Below are 14,411 nucleotides of genomic sequence, written 5' to 3'. Positions count from 1 at the left end.
TAAAAAGAAGCCAAAACAAAAGACAAGTCACTTAACTAACTATCTAACGAAAAACAGGAGAAAACTTGTTCAACAAAAGAAAACGGCTTCTCACGGCTACTAGGCTGCGACAATGAAAGTTATACAGCAAAGGAACAAAAAGTGACCGCCACTTGTTAACTTATTTACAATTATTTACATGGCAAGGCTAGAGGTACACGTGAATACTCCAGCCTGCACTACAATGACACAACACACAACTCCCTGCTCATGGCAAAAAAAACACACGCGGTTCTCAATGGATGAGGGGATGGCACGGCGGGTGCCCCTTGGAGACCATCTGGGCGGGCTACCGGAAGACGGAAAACTGTGAGCAGGAACCGAAAACACCACTTTGTGTGTCAACACAAACTCATCAGCCCGTATAGCAGCAGCGGCGAGAGTCGTAACCTTCTGTTCATTTAAGTAGGTTACCACAGTGTCTGGTAGTTGGTTTTTAAACTCTTCCAACGTCACCAACTCACCCAGGTCATTCAAGGTTTTTACTGCTGTAGCATGACACCACTTATCAAACAGAGTTTTCTTTTCTCTGGCAAACTCCACATAGGTCTGGTTGGCGGATTTTTTCCCATTCCTAAATCTCTGCCTGTAAGCCTCTGGCACAAGCTCGTAAGCACGCAGGACAGCAGCCTTCACCATATCATAGTCAAAACTGTCCTCCAGAGAAAGAGCGGTGCACACCTCTTGAGCTTTCCCCACCAATCTACATTGGAGTAGAAGAGACCACACATCTTTTGGCCAGTGCAGCGCACCTGCGATACGCTCAAACACTGTGAAATACGAATCCACCTCAGTTTCCCGAAACGCCGGCACCATTTTGATGTGTTTACTCGCATCAAAGCCACCACCTGGCATCAAGGCCGGTGGCTGCGGAGATGGCGACTGCAGGGATAATGACTCCGGGGAGGGTGCCTGCGGGGATGGTGACTGGATGGTGAGCCCTGATCCTCAAGTGCATAGCTTCCACCTCCAACTGCTGTTTCTTTAGCTCCACCTCCTTAATGCGCAGCGTTACCCGCAGCTCCTCCGCAGAAGGGCTAGGTGGAGAAGGGAGATTTTTCAGTGGGGCAAAAACACCAGCAACAGACACACACACAGCCTGCACTACAATGACACAACACACAACTGACCGAGTCAACGGGGTTCCAAAAAGCACTCCCAGGTGACTGTCATCCGGACGTTAAGTACTGGAGGTGGTCCATCAATTATCCAGTCCGAAGATATGTAGAGACTCCACCCAGATACCTAGCAGCCACGCCCAGGTGTCCACCTCCTAGGAGAGAAAAAAGGGAAAATACCGCCAGCCATCCTCCGGTGGGAGGCACAACACCAACAAACACATCACTGGGTCATAACAGTTTCCCCCACCCAAAAAAAATCAAACATCCAACCCCACACAAAGATGTTTGATTTACGACCTAGAGAGGGCATCAGCCATAACATTCTCTAAGCTCTTATATATCGGATCTCAATGTTGAAATCCTGTAGGAGTAAGGACCAACGCATGAGGCGCTGGTTGCTGTTTTAGAAATTTTCTAGAAAAGAAACAGACTGGGTGGTCAATGCCATTTTCATCCTCCTGCACGAGCACTGCACCCGCCCCCAAAACACTGGCGTCCACCTCTGAATCCTTGGCCCCTCAGGAACCGCCCAGGGACACCAAAAGTCTCCAGATTGCGCTTTCGCTCCTCTGCCCACGTCAGTCTGAGCCCATTATCAGATGAGATGTTGTCAAAGAAAGACTTTGCTTTGTCATAGTAGCACTTTGGACCAAAATGATCCTCCCCCGAACTCAGCTGCAACCCCACCTTTTCTCTTCCCTCAGAATTCCCATCTTTTAGATTCAGCCCCTCCTGTAACTTCTTCTCAAGCGCCTCCTTAATGAATTGCGCGTTGGAGGAATCAAAATCAAAGTCTGTGTCAAATTTAAGGGGTGGGAGATGGAGCATTAGCCACCATCAGCTGGCCTCTTCTGCGGTTCCTGTGCCGTCGAGGTCCTTGTCTTTTTCTAGCAGGTGGCCTGGTTTCAGCATTTTGCTGCTGACTGTCCTGAAAAGTGACTCTACTTGGGTCTGATTGCATGGTGGCTTCAGTGACCCTTGTGGTTTGAATATTTGTTCTTCTCGTCCCCTTGGGCTGCCTCCTATTCTGCTGCTGCTGTTGCTGGGATCCACTCGCACCTCTCCTCTGCCTAAATGTCTTTACACTGACGGTTTGAACAGCCTTTGATGTGGCACGATCGAAACCACTGTTATCTGTAAGTGGTATATCAACTACTTCTGGCGACGGAAAAACTGTGCCGCCAGCTAGATCGTTTCCCAAGATGATGTCAATACCTGCAACCGGTAACTGGGGTCGCACCCCAAGCTTAACCTCACCAGACAAAAACTGAGATGAAAGCTGCACCAAGTGTAAAGGAACCCGTATTACACACATCCTAACTCCCCAGGCTAACACATCCGCCCCACAACAGGATTGAGCTGAAAACGGTAAGACCCCCTCACGAATGAGCGACTGTTTCGCACCAGTGTCTCGCAAAATACTGACAGGAGTCCGCCGATCTTCTCCTATCAAGGAAACAAAGCCGTTTGACACAAACGGCTTAAACTCCTTATCTACTTTATCATTTTCGGGTGCCATCACCTCCCCCCAGGTAGGAGAGTTTGTCTGTAGAAGGATTATTGGGGAAGGAGATGTACCCTCCCTGGTCATTTCTTTTCTCTTCAGAGCAGGGCAAACCGCAATAAGGTGTAAGGCAGAAACACCAGCAACAGCCCCCAGCTCAACCTCCCCCGCAGGACCCGGCTCACCAAACAACCCCTTGTCCGTCAACTGGACACACAGGAACTCCCTAAGCTCTTTCTTCTTCGCAGGACGCCTGTCTTTTTCAGGCTCTTCTCCACAGGACGCCTGTCTTTTTCAGGCTCTTCTCCACAGGACGCCTGTCTTTTTCAGGCTCTTCTCCACAGGACGCCTGTCTTTTTCAGGGACAATCTTCACCCACAAATTCATAAAGTCCTTGTGAAGGGTCAGTTTCTCAATGATTGTTCGCCCATGGTACCTGTGGAAGATTACAGTTGTCATTAATTTTCATTAATTGTGTAAACTCACAGAAAATAAAACATTGATGCACTTCAAACCCATTTAAAAGTACCCACCTGGCTTCAGGTGCAGCATCCCCTGCCATTCTAGAGGCAGCAATTAGAAATCTTTCAGTGAAGGTTCCTGTTTTCAGGGTGACGGCTGCTCCAAGTTTGTCAGCCAGCTGGTGCAGGTGTTGAGCCGTGCTATTCCTCACTGCAACACAGCGATGGCTGAGCAAGGACAATATTAGACACACAACTCAGTGAACATGATCTCTCTTTCATGTCTTCTAATAAAATCACTACAGCTTCTTCTCTCCTCTTACGTCAGTCCTGTGTTAAACAGAGCGCTCAGAATCCGTCCATGGCTGCAATTTTCCACCATGGCATCAAGCGCCAGATTGACCTCCTGATGTAGAAAGTTGTTGTTGGTCATTGCAAGCTTCAGCAATAGAGCTCGGCCTGTTGTTTCAACTTCTGGGTCCATTGTTCTCTGGAGCTGAATGTAGAGCTCATTGATGGCATGTATGGCCTCAAAGGCTATTGCTGAGCGTTGGTTTTTCACCTAAAATGTGAGTGAAAATCATCAGTTGAGGCTGTAGTATGCACTTGAAGGGAAACTAGCTGCATGAAACACATATAAGAAACATAAAGTGTGCAATACTTCCTCAATGAGGACCAGACACACTTCATGTAGTTTAGTCTTCAGGATGTCCGAGTGGTGCTTTGCCAGAGACTGAATAGTTTGCAACCCCTGTCTTTATTTCTTTATTTACACAACACAACATTGAACACGACTTCAGGAACACCACAAATAACACAGCCACATTATGCAGCACTGTTTCTGTGCAGTATTTAATGTCTCCTTACTACGTTTCTTACCAGTCGTCTGAAGACAGCAGACTAAAGCTGTGGGACAGGCTCTCTACAGGTGTAGCTACAGGCGGGAGTTTGACCCTGCTCTCTCTTGGATTATTCTGACTGCACTGACTGTCTGCTTTCTTGTCTGATAATCAACGAGGTTAGTAAAAAGAAACTGTCATTTCTTCTAATTCGAAGCATGATGCAGTGATTAATTGTTCATTAAAATCTTTTTAAAAAATCTCTTAATTTAAAGTTTGATTATTCAGCATCTTCTACAGTTACTGAGGAAAACCACTTACCGTCTATAGGGACGACTTTTGCACGGCGCAGCAGCGTCCCAGGCCGAGGTCCTCGTTTTTGCGGTATGGGAGGGAACTGTTGGAGGTTTTGGAGTCAAAGGCTTTACTGCAGTAAATGTTTTGGTTGGTACTGTGTGTCCAGGTGAGGTTACAATCCCATCCTGGAAATGCTGCAGTTTTTCCAAAATAGGCCCAAATTTGTCTTTTGCTGTCAAGACTCTTATTCCACGAATGACCTTCGTGTCTGTTTAGACAAAAAAATAACTAAATAACTACAAATTGACATCTTACAAAAACAACAATAAACATTTTTCTTCCTGATTTTTTTTTCTTCAAAAAAGCATATAAAATGAATGGACAGCAAGAATGTGTAATTTAGCATTAAAATAGATAATCTACAGTGTCAAATTTTAAAATCTAAACTAACTGATTAACAGCAGGTGTAACCACTAAAGAAAAGCATCACCTTTGAACCGACCTGCTCCTGAATGTTTAGCAGAGAAAACAGGCAATTGCGATGGACAAGCTGCTCGAGGAGGTGGAGGAACTGGAGTGAGCGGTGTCATCTCAACAGGACTAACAATGAAAGGAATGGCCCTCAGATCACTTGGTGTGTGTGTGTCTGCAGAGCTGAGGCTACTCAGACTTCTTTCAGGGTCCTCCTGATTCCAAAAGGGGTCATCCAAACAGTTCCAGCTTCCCTGGACTATCTCTGGAGAGCCTGCGCATTGCTCAGGTAAAGGTGGGAGTTGCACAGCATAACCTCTGGGTCTCTGTGCGATATGCAATGTGTCTGCCTGTTGAAAGAACACATTTGTCTTACTGCTCTGAGCTTTGTGAAAGTCCAGGATCCTGGACTCTGTGGTGAAGCGCTGACAGTTGCTCTGTCTACAGTGACTTACACAAAAATTACACTGTGCAAAGCAGCAAAATATAACACATCTCTCAGAAACATTTACATTTGATCAGCAGAGAAGTCAAGAATGAGTATGTTTAGTTACTTACATCTCCACCTGTGCGTCCCCTTGTCCGTCAACTGGACACACAGGAACTCCCTAAGCTCTTTCTTCTTCGCAGGACGCCTGTCTTTTTCAGGCTCTTCTCCACAAGACGCCTGTCTTTTTCAGGCTCTTCTCCACAGGACGCCTGTCTTTTTCAGGCTCTTCTCCACAGGACGCCTGTCTTTTTCAGGGACAATCTTCACCCACAAATTCATAAAGTCCTTGTGAAGGGTCAGTTTCTCAATGATTGTTCGCCCATGGTACCTGTGGAAGATTACAGTTGTCATTAATTTTCATTAATTGTGTAAACTCACAGAAAATAAAACATTGATGCACTTCAAACCCATTTAAAAGTACCCACCTGGCTTCAGGTGCAGCATCCCCTGCCATTCTAGAGGCAGCAATTAGAAATCTTTCAGTGAAGGTTCCTGTTTTCAGGGTGACGGCTGCTCCAAGTTTGTCAGCCAGCTGGTGCAGGTGTTGAGCCGTGCTATTCCTCACTGCAACACAGCGATGGCTGAGCAAGGACAATATTAGACACACAACTCAGTGAACATGATCTCTCTTTCATGTCTTCTAATAAAATCACTACAGCTTCTTCTCTCCTCTTACGTCAGTCCTGTGTTAAACAGAGCGCTCAGAATCCGTCCATGGCTGCAATTTTCCACCATGGCATCAAGCGCCAGATTGACCTCCTGATGTAGAAAGTTGTTGTTGGTCATTGCAAGCTTCAGCAATAGAGCTCGGCCTGTTGTTTCAACTTCTGGGTCCATTGTTCTCTGGAGCTGAATGTAGAGCTCATTGATGGCATGTATGGCCTCAAAGGCTATTGCTGAGCGTTGGTTTTTCACCTAAAATGTGAGTGAAAATCATCAGTTGAGGCTGTAGTATGCACTTGAAGGGAAACTAGCTGCATGAAACACATATAAGAAACATAAAGTGTGCAATACCTCCTCAATGAGGACCAGACACACTTCATGTAGTTTAGTCTTCAGGATGTCCGAGTGGTGCTTTGCCAGAGACTGAATAGTTTGCAACCCCTGTCTTTATTTCTTTATTTACACAACACAACATTGAACACGACTTCAGGAACACCACAAATAACACAGCCACATTATGCAGCACTGTTTCTGTGCAGTATTTAATGTCTCCTTACTACGTTTCTTACCAGTCGTCTGAAGACAGCAGACTAAAGCTGTGGGACAGGCTCTCTACAGGTGTAGCTACAGGCGGGAGTTTGACCCTGCTCTCTCTTGGATTATTCTGACTGCACTGACTGTCTGCTTTCTTGTCTGATAATCAACGAGGTTAGTAAAAAGAAACTGTCATTTCTTCTAATTCGAAGCATGATGCAGTGATTAATTGTTCATTAAAATCTTTTTAAAAAATCTCTTAATTTAAAGTTTGATTATTCAGCATCTTCTACAGTTACTGAGGAAAACCACTTACCGTCTATAGGGACGACTTTTGCACGGCGCAGCAGCGTCCCAGGCCGAGGTCCTCGTTTTTGCGGTATGGGAGGGAACTGTTGGAGGTTTTGGAGTCAAAGGCTTTACTGCAGTAAATGTTTTGGTTGGTACTGTGTGTCCAGGTGAGGTTACAATCCCATCCTGGAAATGCTGCAGTTTTTCCAAAATAGGCCCAAATTTGTCTTTTGCTGTCAAGACTCTTATTCCACGAATGACCTTCGTGTCTGTTTAGACAAAAAAATAACTAAATAACTACAAATTGACATCTTACAAAAACAACAATAAACATTTTTCTTCCTGATTTTTTTTTCTTCAAAAAAGCATATAAAATGAATGGACAGCAAGAATGTGTAATTTAGCATTAAAATAGATAATCTACAGTGTCAAATTTTAAAATCTAAACTAACTGATTAACAGCAGGTGTAACCACTAAAGAAAAGCATCACCTTTGAACCGACCTGCTCCTGAATGTTTAGCAGAGAAAACAGGCAATTGCGATGGACAAGCTGCTCGAGGAGGTGGAGGAACTGGAGTGAGCGGTGTCATCTCAACAGGACTAACAATGAAAGGAATGGCCCTCAGATCACTTGGTGTGTGTGTGTCTGCAGAGCTGAGGCTACTCAGACTTCTTTCAGGGTCCTCCTGATTCCAAAAGGGGTCATCCAAACAGTTCCAGCTTCCCTGGACTATCTCTGGAGAGCCTGCGCATTGCTCAGGTAAAGGTGGGAGTTGCACAGCATAACCTCTGGGTCTCTGTGCGATATGCAATGTGTCTGCCTGTTGAAAGAACACATTTGTCTTACTGCTCTGAGCTTTGTGAAAGTCCAGGATCCTGGACTCTGTGGTGAAGCGCTGACAGTTGCTCTGTCTACAGTGACTTACACAAAAATTACACTGTGCAAAGCAGCAAAATATAACACATCTCTCAGAAACATTTACATTTGATCAGCAGAGAAGTCAAGAATGAGTATGTTTAGTTACTTACATCTCCACCTGTGCGTCCCCTTGTCCGTCAACTGGACACACAGGAACTCCCTAAGCTCTTTCTTCTTCGCAGGACGCCTGTCTTTTTCAGGCTCTTCTCCACAAGACGCCTGTCTTTTTCAGGCTCTTCTCCACAGGACGCCTGTCTTTTTCAGGCTCTTCTCCACAGGACGCCTGTCTTTTTCAGGGACAATCTTCACCCACAAATTCATAAAGTCCTTGTGAAGGGTCAGTTTCTCAATGATTGTTCGCCCATGGTACCTGTGGAAGATTACAGTTGTCATTAATTTTCATTAATTGTGTAAACTCACAGAAAATAAAACATTGATGCACTTCAAACCCATTTAAAAGTACCCACCTGGCTTCAGGTGCAGCATCCCCTGCCATTCTAGAGGCAGCAATTAGAAATCTTTCAGTGAAGGTTCCTGTTTTCAGGGTGACGGCTGCTCCAAGTTTGTCAGCCAGCTGGTGCAGGTGTTGAGCCGTGCTATTCCTCACTGCAACACAGCGATGGCTGAGCAAGGACAATATTAGACACACAACTCAGTGAACATGATCTCTCTTTCATGTCTTCTAATAAAATCACTACAGCTTCTTCTCTCCTCTTACGTCAGTCCTGTGTTAAACAGAGCGCTCAGAATCCGTCCATGGCTGCAATTTTCCACCATGGCATCAAGCGCCAGATTGACCTCCTGATGTAGAAAGTTGTTGTTGGTCATTGCAAGCTTCAGCAATAGAGCTCGGCCTGTTGTTTCAACTTCTGGGTCCATTGTTCTCTGGAGCTGAATGTAGAGCTCATTGATGGCATGTATGGCCTCAAAGGCTATTGCTGAGCGTTGGTTTTTCACCTAAAATGTGAGTGAAAATCATCAGTTGAGGCTGTAGTATGCACTTGAAGGGAAACTAGCTGCATGAAACACATATAAGAAACATAAAGTGTGCAATACCTCCTCAATGAGGACCAGACACACTTCATGTAGTTTAGTCTTCAGGATGTCCGAGTGGTGCTTTGCCAGAGACTGAATAGTTTGCAACCCCTGTCTTTATTTCTTTATTTACACAACACAACATTGAACACGACTTCAGGAACACCACAAATAACACAGCCACATTATGCAGCACTGTTTCTGTGCAGTATTTAATGTCTCCTTACTACGTTTCTTACCAGTCGTCTGAAGACAGCAGACTAAAGCTGTGGGACAGGCTCTCTACAGGTGTAGCTACAGGCGGGAGTTTGACCCTGCTCTCTCTTGGATTATTCTGACTGCACTGACTGTCTGCTTTCTTGTCTGATAATCAACGAGGTTAGTAAAAAGAAACTGTCATTTCTTCTAATTCGAAGCATGATGCAGTGATTAATTGTTCATTAAAATCTTTTTAAAAAATCTCTTAATTTAAAGTTTGATTATTCAGCATCTTCTACAGTTACTGAGGAAAACCACTTACCGTCTATAGGGACGACTTTTGCACGGCGCAGCAGCGTCCCAGGCCGAGGTCCTCGTTTTTGCGGTATGGGAGGGAACTGTTGGAGGTTTTGGAGTCAAAGGCTTTACTGCAGTAAATGTTTTGGTTGGTACTGTGTGTCCAGGTGAGGTTACAATCCCATCCTGGAAATGCTGCAGTTTTTCCAAAATAGGCCCAAATTTGTCTTTTGCTGTCAAGACTCTTATTCCACGAATGACCTTCGTGTCTGTTTAGACAAAAAAATAACTAAATAACTACAAATTGACATCTTACAAAAACAACAATAAACATTTTTCTTCCTGATTTTTTTTTCTTCAAAAAAGCATATAAAATGAATGGACAGCAAGAATGTGTAATTTAGCATTAAAATAGATAATCTACAGTGTCAAATTTTAAAATCTAAACTAACTGATTAACAGCAGGTGTAACCACTAAAGAAAAGCATCACCTTTGAACCGACCTGCTCCTGAATGTTTAGCAGAGAAAACAGGCAATTGCGATGGACAAGCTGCTCGAGGAGGTGGAGGAACTGGAGTGAGCGGTGTCATCTCAACAGGACTAACAATGAAAGGAATGGCCCTCAGATCACTTGGTGTGTGTGTGTCTGCAGAGCTGAGGCTACTCAGACTTCTTTCAGGGTCCTCCTGATTCCAAAAGGGGTCATCCAAACAGTTCCAGCTTCCCTGGACTATCTCTGGAGAGCCTGCGCATTGCTCAGGTAAAGGTGGGAGTTGCACAGCATAACCTCTGGGTCTCTGTGCGATATGCAATGTGTCTGCCTGTTGAAAGAACACATTTGTCTTACTGCTCTGAGCTTTGTGAAAGTCCAGGATCCTGGACTCTGTGGTGAAGCGCTGACAGTTGCTCTGTCTACAGTGACTTACACAAAAATTACACTGTGCAAAGCAGCAAAATATAACACATCTCTCAGAAACATTTACATTTGATCAGCAGAGAAGTCAAGAATGAGTATGTTTAGTTACTTACATCTCCACCTGTGCGTCCCCTTGTCCGTCAACTGGACACACAGGAACTCCCTAAGCTCTTTCTTCTTCGCAGGACGCCTGTCTTTTTCAGGCTCTTCTCCACAAGACGCCTGTCTTTTTCAGGCTCTTCTCCACAGGACGCCTGTCTTTTTCAGGCTCTTCTCCACAGGACGCCTGTCTTTTTCAGGGACAATCTTCACCCACAAATTCATAAAGTCCTTGTGAAGGGTCAGTTTCTCAATGATTGTTCGCCCATGGTACCTGTGGAAGATTACAGTTGTCATTAATTTTCATTAATTGTGTAAACTCACAGAAAATAAAACATTGATGCACTTCAAACCCATTTAAAAGTACCCACCTGGCTTCAGGTGCAGCATCCCCTGCCATTCTAGAGGCAGCAATTAGAAATCTTTCAGTGAAGGTTCCTGTTTTCAGGGTGACGGCTGCTCCAAGTTTGTCAGCCAGCTGGTGCAGGTGTTGAGCCGTGCTATTCCTCACTGCAACACAGCGATGGCTGAGCAAGGACAATATTAGACACACAACTCAGTGAACATGATCTCTCTTTCATGTCTTCTAATAAAATCACTACAGCTTCTTCTCTCCTCTTACGTCAGTCCTGTGTTAAACAGAGCGCTCAGAATCCGTCCATGGCTGCAATTTTCCACCATGGCATCAAGCGCCAGATTGACCTCCTGATGTAGAAAGTTGTTGTTGGTCATTGCAAGCTTCAGCAATAGAGCTCGGCCTGTTGTTTCAACTTCTGGGTCCATTGTTCTCTGGAGCTGAATGTAGAGCTCATTGATGGCATGTATGGCCTCAAAGGCTATTGCTGAGCGTTGGTTTTTCACCTAAAATGTGAGTGAAAATCATCAGTTGAGGCTGTAGTATGCACTTGAAGGGAAACTAGCTGCATGAAACACATATAAGAAACATAAAGTGTGCAATACCTCCTCAATGAGGACCAGACACACTTCATGTAGTTTAGTCTTCAGGATGTCCGAGTGGTGCTTTGCCAGAGACTGAATAGTTTGCAACCCCTGTCTTTATTTCTTTATTTACACAACACAACATTGAACACGACTTCAGGAACACCACAAATAACACAGCCACATTATGCAGCACTGTTTCTGTGCAGTATTTAATGTCTCCTTACTACGTTTCTTACCAGTCGTCTGAAGACAGCAGACTAAAGCTGTGGGACAGGCTCTCTACAGGTGTAGCTACAGGCGGGAGTTTGACCCTGCTCTCTCTTGGATTATTCTGACTGCACTGACTGTCTGCTTTCTTGTCTGATAATCAACGAGGTTAGTAAAAAGAAACTGTCATTTCTTCTAATTCGAAGCATGATGCAGTGATTAATTGTTCATTAAAATCTTTTTAAAAAATCTCTTAATTTAAAGTTTGATTATTCAGCATCTTCTACAGTTACTGAGGAAAACCACTTACCGTCTATAGGGACGACTTTTGCACGGCGCAGCAGCGTCCCAGGCCGAGGTCCTCGTTTTTGCGGTATGGGAGGGAACTGTTGGAGGTTTTGGAGTCAAAGGCTTTACTGCAGTAAATGTTTTGGTTGGTACTGTGTGTCCAGGTGAGGTTACAATCCCATCCTGGAAATGCTGCAGTTTTTCCAAAATAGGCCCAAATTTGTCTTTTGCTGTCAAGACTCTTATTCCACGAATGACCTTCGTGTCTGTTTAGACAAAAAAATAACTAAATAACTACAAATTGACATCTTACAAAAACAACAATAAACATTTTTCTTCCTGATTTTTTTTTCTTCAAAAAAGCATATAAAATGAATGGACAGCAAGAATGTGTAATTTAGCATTAAAATAGATAATCTACAGTGTCAAATTTTAAAATCTAAACTAACTGATTAACAGCAGGTGTAACCACTAAAGAAAAGCATCACCTTTGAACCGACCTGCTCCTGAATGTTTAGCAGAGAAAACAGGCAATTGCGATGGACAAGCTGCTCGAGGAGGTGGAGGAACTGGAGTGAGCGGTGTCATCTCAACAGGACTAACAATGAAAGGAATGGCCCTCAGATCACTTGGTGTGTGTGTGTCTGCAGAGCTGAGGCTACTCAGACTTCTTTCAGGGTCCTCCTGATTCCAAAAGGGGTCATCCAAACAGTTCCAGCTTCCCTGGACTATCTCTGGAGAGCCTGCGCATTGCTCAGGTAAAGGTGGGAGTTGCACAGCATAACCTCTGGGTCTCTGTGCGATATGCAATGTGTCTGCCTGTTGAAAGAACACATTTGTCTTACTGCTCTGAGCTTTGTGAAAGTCCAGGATCCTGGACTCTGTGGTGAAGCGCTGACAGTTGCTCTGTCTACAGTGACTTACACAAAAATTACACTGTGCAAAGCAGCAAAATATAACACATCTCTCAGAAACATTTACATTTGATCAGCAGAGAAGTCAAGAATGAGTATGTTTAGTTACTTACATCTCCACCTGTGCGTCCCCTTGTCCGTCAACTGGACACACAGGAACTCCCTAAGCTCTTTCTTCTTCGCAGGACGCCTGTCTTTTTCAGGCTCTTCTCCACAAGACGCCTGTCTTTTTCAGGCTCTTCTCCACAGGACGCCTGTCTTTTTCAGGCTCTTCTCCACAGGACGCCTGTCTTTTTCAGGGACAATCTTCACCCACAAATTCATAAAGTCCTTGTGAAGGGTCAGTTTCTCAATGATTGTTCGCCCATGGTACCTGTGGAAGATTACAGTTGTCATTAATTTTCATTAATTGTGTAAACTCACAGAAAATAAAACATTGATGCACTTCAAACCCATTTAAAAGTACCCACCTGGCTTCAGGTGCAGCATCCCCTGCCATTCTAGAGGCAGCAATTAGAAATCTTTCAGTGAAGGTTCCTGTTTTCAGGGTGACGGCTGCTCCAAGTTTGTCAGCCAGCTGGTGCAGGTGTTGAGCCGTGCTATTCCTCACTGCAACACAGCGATGGCTGAGCAAGGACAATATTAGACACACAACTCAGTGAACATGATCTCTCTTTCATGTCTTCTAATAAAATCACTACAGCTTCTTCTCTCCTCTTACGTCAGTCCTGTGTTAAACAGAGCGCTCAGAATCCGTCCATGGCTGCAATTTTCCACCATGGCATCAAGCGCCAGATTGACCTCCTGATGTAGAAAGTTGTTGTTGGTCATTGCAAGCTTCAGCAATAGAGCTCGGCCTGTTGTTTCAACTTCTGGGTCCATTGTTCTCTGGAGCTGAATGTAGAGCTCATTGATGGCATGTATGGCCTCAAAGGCTATTGCTGAGCGTTGGTTTTTCACCTAAAATGTGAGTGAAAATCATCAGTTGAGGCTGTAGTATGCACTTGAAGGGAAACTAGCTGCATGAAACACATATAAGAAACATAAAGTGTGCAATACCTCCTCAATGAGGACCAGACACACTTCATGTAGTTTAGTCTTCAGGATGTCCGAGTGGTGCTTTGCCAGAGACTGAATAGTTTGCAACCCCTGTCTTTATTTCTTTATTTACACAACACAACATTGAACACGACTTCAGGAACACCACAAATAACACAGCCACATTATGCAGCACTGTTTCTGTGCAGTATTTAATGTCTCCTTACTACGTTTCTTACCAGTCGTCTGAAGACAGCAGACTAAAGCTGTGGGACAGGCTCTCTACAGGTGTAGCTACAGGCGGGAGTTTGACCCTGCTCTCTCTTGGATTATTCTGACTGCACTGACTGTCTGCTTTCTTGTCTGATAATCAACGAGGTTAGTAAAAAGAAACTGTCATTTCTTCTAATTCGAAGCATGATGCAGTGATTAATTGTTCATTAAAATCTTTTTAAAAAATCTCTTAATTTAAAGTTTGATTATTCAGCATCTTCTACAGTTACTGAGGAAAACCACTTACTGTCTATAGGGACGACTTTTGCACGGCGCAGCAGCGTCCCAGGCCGAGGTCCTCGTTTTTGCGGTATGGGAGGGAACTGTTGGAGGTTTTGGAGTCAAAGGCTTTACTGCAGTAAATGTTTTGGTTGGTACTGTGTGTCCAGGTGAGGTTACAATCCCATCCTGGAAATGCTGCAGTTTTTCCAAAATAGGCCCAAATTTGTCTTTTGCTGTCAAGACTCTTATTCCACGAATGACCTTCGTGTCTGTTTAGACAAAAAAATAACTAAATAACTACAAATTGACATCTTACAAAAACAACAATAAACATTTTTCTTCCTGATTTTT

At 44.3% G+C, this 14,411-nt stretch overlaps 5 protein-coding genes across 5 annotated transcripts; all 5 read right to left on the bottom strand.

Annotated features, from left to right (window-relative positions):
• Nucleotides 1–936: 936 nt before the first annotated feature.
• Nucleotides 937–3,740, bottom strand: LOC112430391 (TOG array regulator of axonemal microtubules protein 1-like). The gene is made up of 4 exons (XM_076880302.1): nt 3,449–3,740; nt 3,198–3,353; nt 1,170–3,100; nt 937–1,076 (listed from the first exon to the last, which is right to left on the bottom strand). Exons 1-3 carry the CDS (start codon nt 3,607–3,609, stop codon nt 2,959–2,961), a joined length of 459 nt encoding a protein of 152 aa, XP_076736417.1. The 5' UTR covers nt 3,610–3,740; the 3' UTR covers nt 937–1,076; nt 1,170–2,958.
• Nucleotides 3,741–5,048: 1,308 nt separating this feature from the next.
• LOC143414906 (TOG array regulator of axonemal microtubules protein 1-like) lies at nt 5,049–6,735 on the bottom strand. The gene is made up of 5 exons (XM_076879852.1): nt 6,237–6,735; nt 5,899–6,137; nt 5,648–5,803; nt 5,291–5,550; nt 5,049–5,082 (listed from the first exon to the last, which is right to left on the bottom strand). The coding sequence occupies exons 2-4, from the start codon at nt 6,057–6,059 to the stop codon at nt 5,409–5,411; spliced, it is 459 nt and encodes a 152-aa protein (XP_076735967.1). The 5' UTR covers nt 6,060–6,137; nt 6,237–6,735; the 3' UTR covers nt 5,049–5,082; nt 5,291–5,408.
• Nucleotides 6,736–7,498: 763 nt separating this feature from the next.
• On the bottom strand, nt 7,499–9,185 carry LOC143414905 (TOG array regulator of axonemal microtubules protein 1-like). The gene is made up of 5 exons (XM_076879851.1): nt 8,687–9,185; nt 8,349–8,587; nt 8,098–8,253; nt 7,741–8,000; nt 7,499–7,532 (listed from the first exon to the last, which is right to left on the bottom strand). Exons 2-4 carry the CDS (start codon nt 8,507–8,509, stop codon nt 7,859–7,861), a joined length of 459 nt encoding a protein of 152 aa, XP_076735966.1. The 5' UTR covers nt 8,510–8,587; nt 8,687–9,185; the 3' UTR covers nt 7,499–7,532; nt 7,741–7,858.
• A 763-nt stretch (nt 9,186–9,948) lies between these two features.
• On the bottom strand, nt 9,949–11,635 carry LOC143414904 (TOG array regulator of axonemal microtubules protein 1-like). The gene is made up of 5 exons (XM_076879850.1): nt 11,137–11,635; nt 10,799–11,037; nt 10,548–10,703; nt 10,191–10,450; nt 9,949–9,982 (listed from the first exon to the last, which is right to left on the bottom strand). The coding sequence occupies exons 2-4, from the start codon at nt 10,957–10,959 to the stop codon at nt 10,309–10,311; spliced, it is 459 nt and encodes a 152-aa protein (XP_076735965.1). The 5' UTR covers nt 10,960–11,037; nt 11,137–11,635; the 3' UTR covers nt 9,949–9,982; nt 10,191–10,308.
• A 763-nt stretch (nt 11,636–12,398) lies between these two features.
• On the bottom strand, nt 12,399–14,067 carry LOC143414903 (TOG array regulator of axonemal microtubules protein 1-like). The gene is made up of 5 exons (XM_076879849.1): nt 13,587–14,067; nt 13,249–13,487; nt 12,998–13,153; nt 12,641–12,900; nt 12,399–12,432 (listed from the first exon to the last, which is right to left on the bottom strand). The coding sequence occupies exons 2-4, from the start codon at nt 13,407–13,409 to the stop codon at nt 12,759–12,761; spliced, it is 459 nt and encodes a 152-aa protein (XP_076735964.1). The 5' UTR covers nt 13,410–13,487; nt 13,587–14,067; the 3' UTR covers nt 12,399–12,432; nt 12,641–12,758.
• Nucleotides 14,068–14,411: the final 344 nt, after the last annotated feature.

Source organism: Maylandia zebra, linkage group LG23 (genome assembly GCF_041146795.1).
Source record: "Maylandia zebra isolate NMK-2024a linkage group LG23, Mzebra_GT3a, whole genome shotgun sequence".
Taxonomy (NCBI): domain Eukaryota; kingdom Metazoa; phylum Chordata; class Actinopteri; order Cichliformes; family Cichlidae; genus Maylandia; species Maylandia zebra.
Note: the sequence above shows the minus strand (reverse complement) of the source record. Positions and strands in the feature narration are given on the sequence as shown.

Coding starts and splice junctions, on each gene's coding strand:
- LOC112430391 (XM_076880302.1), bottom strand. CDS start 3,609: ATGGACCCAGAAGTTGAAACAACAGGCCGAGCTCTATTGCTGAAGCTT. Junction 3,354..3,448: donor CTGTTTAACACAGGACTGAC/GTAAGAGGAGAG, acceptor GTCCTTGCTCAG/CCATCGCTGTGTTGCAGTGA. Junction 3,101..3,197: donor GATGCTGCACCTGAAGCCAG/GTGGGTACTTTT, acceptor AATCTTCCACAG/GTACCATGGGCGAACAATCA.
- LOC143414906 (XM_076879852.1), bottom strand. CDS start 6,059: ATGGACCCAGAAGTTGAAACAACAGGCCGAGCTCTATTGCTGAAGCTT. Junction 5,804..5,898: donor CTGTTTAACACAGGACTGAC/GTAAGAGGAGAG, acceptor GTCCTTGCTCAG/CCATCGCTGTGTTGCAGTGA. Junction 5,551..5,647: donor GATGCTGCACCTGAAGCCAG/GTGGGTACTTTT, acceptor AATCTTCCACAG/GTACCATGGGCGAACAATCA.
- LOC143414905 (XM_076879851.1), bottom strand. CDS start 8,509: ATGGACCCAGAAGTTGAAACAACAGGCCGAGCTCTATTGCTGAAGCTT. Junction 8,254..8,348: donor CTGTTTAACACAGGACTGAC/GTAAGAGGAGAG, acceptor GTCCTTGCTCAG/CCATCGCTGTGTTGCAGTGA. Junction 8,001..8,097: donor GATGCTGCACCTGAAGCCAG/GTGGGTACTTTT, acceptor AATCTTCCACAG/GTACCATGGGCGAACAATCA.
- LOC143414904 (XM_076879850.1), bottom strand. CDS start 10,959: ATGGACCCAGAAGTTGAAACAACAGGCCGAGCTCTATTGCTGAAGCTT. Junction 10,704..10,798: donor CTGTTTAACACAGGACTGAC/GTAAGAGGAGAG, acceptor GTCCTTGCTCAG/CCATCGCTGTGTTGCAGTGA. Junction 10,451..10,547: donor GATGCTGCACCTGAAGCCAG/GTGGGTACTTTT, acceptor AATCTTCCACAG/GTACCATGGGCGAACAATCA.
- LOC143414903 (XM_076879849.1), bottom strand. CDS start 13,409: ATGGACCCAGAAGTTGAAACAACAGGCCGAGCTCTATTGCTGAAGCTT. Junction 13,154..13,248: donor CTGTTTAACACAGGACTGAC/GTAAGAGGAGAG, acceptor GTCCTTGCTCAG/CCATCGCTGTGTTGCAGTGA. Junction 12,901..12,997: donor GATGCTGCACCTGAAGCCAG/GTGGGTACTTTT, acceptor AATCTTCCACAG/GTACCATGGGCGAACAATCA.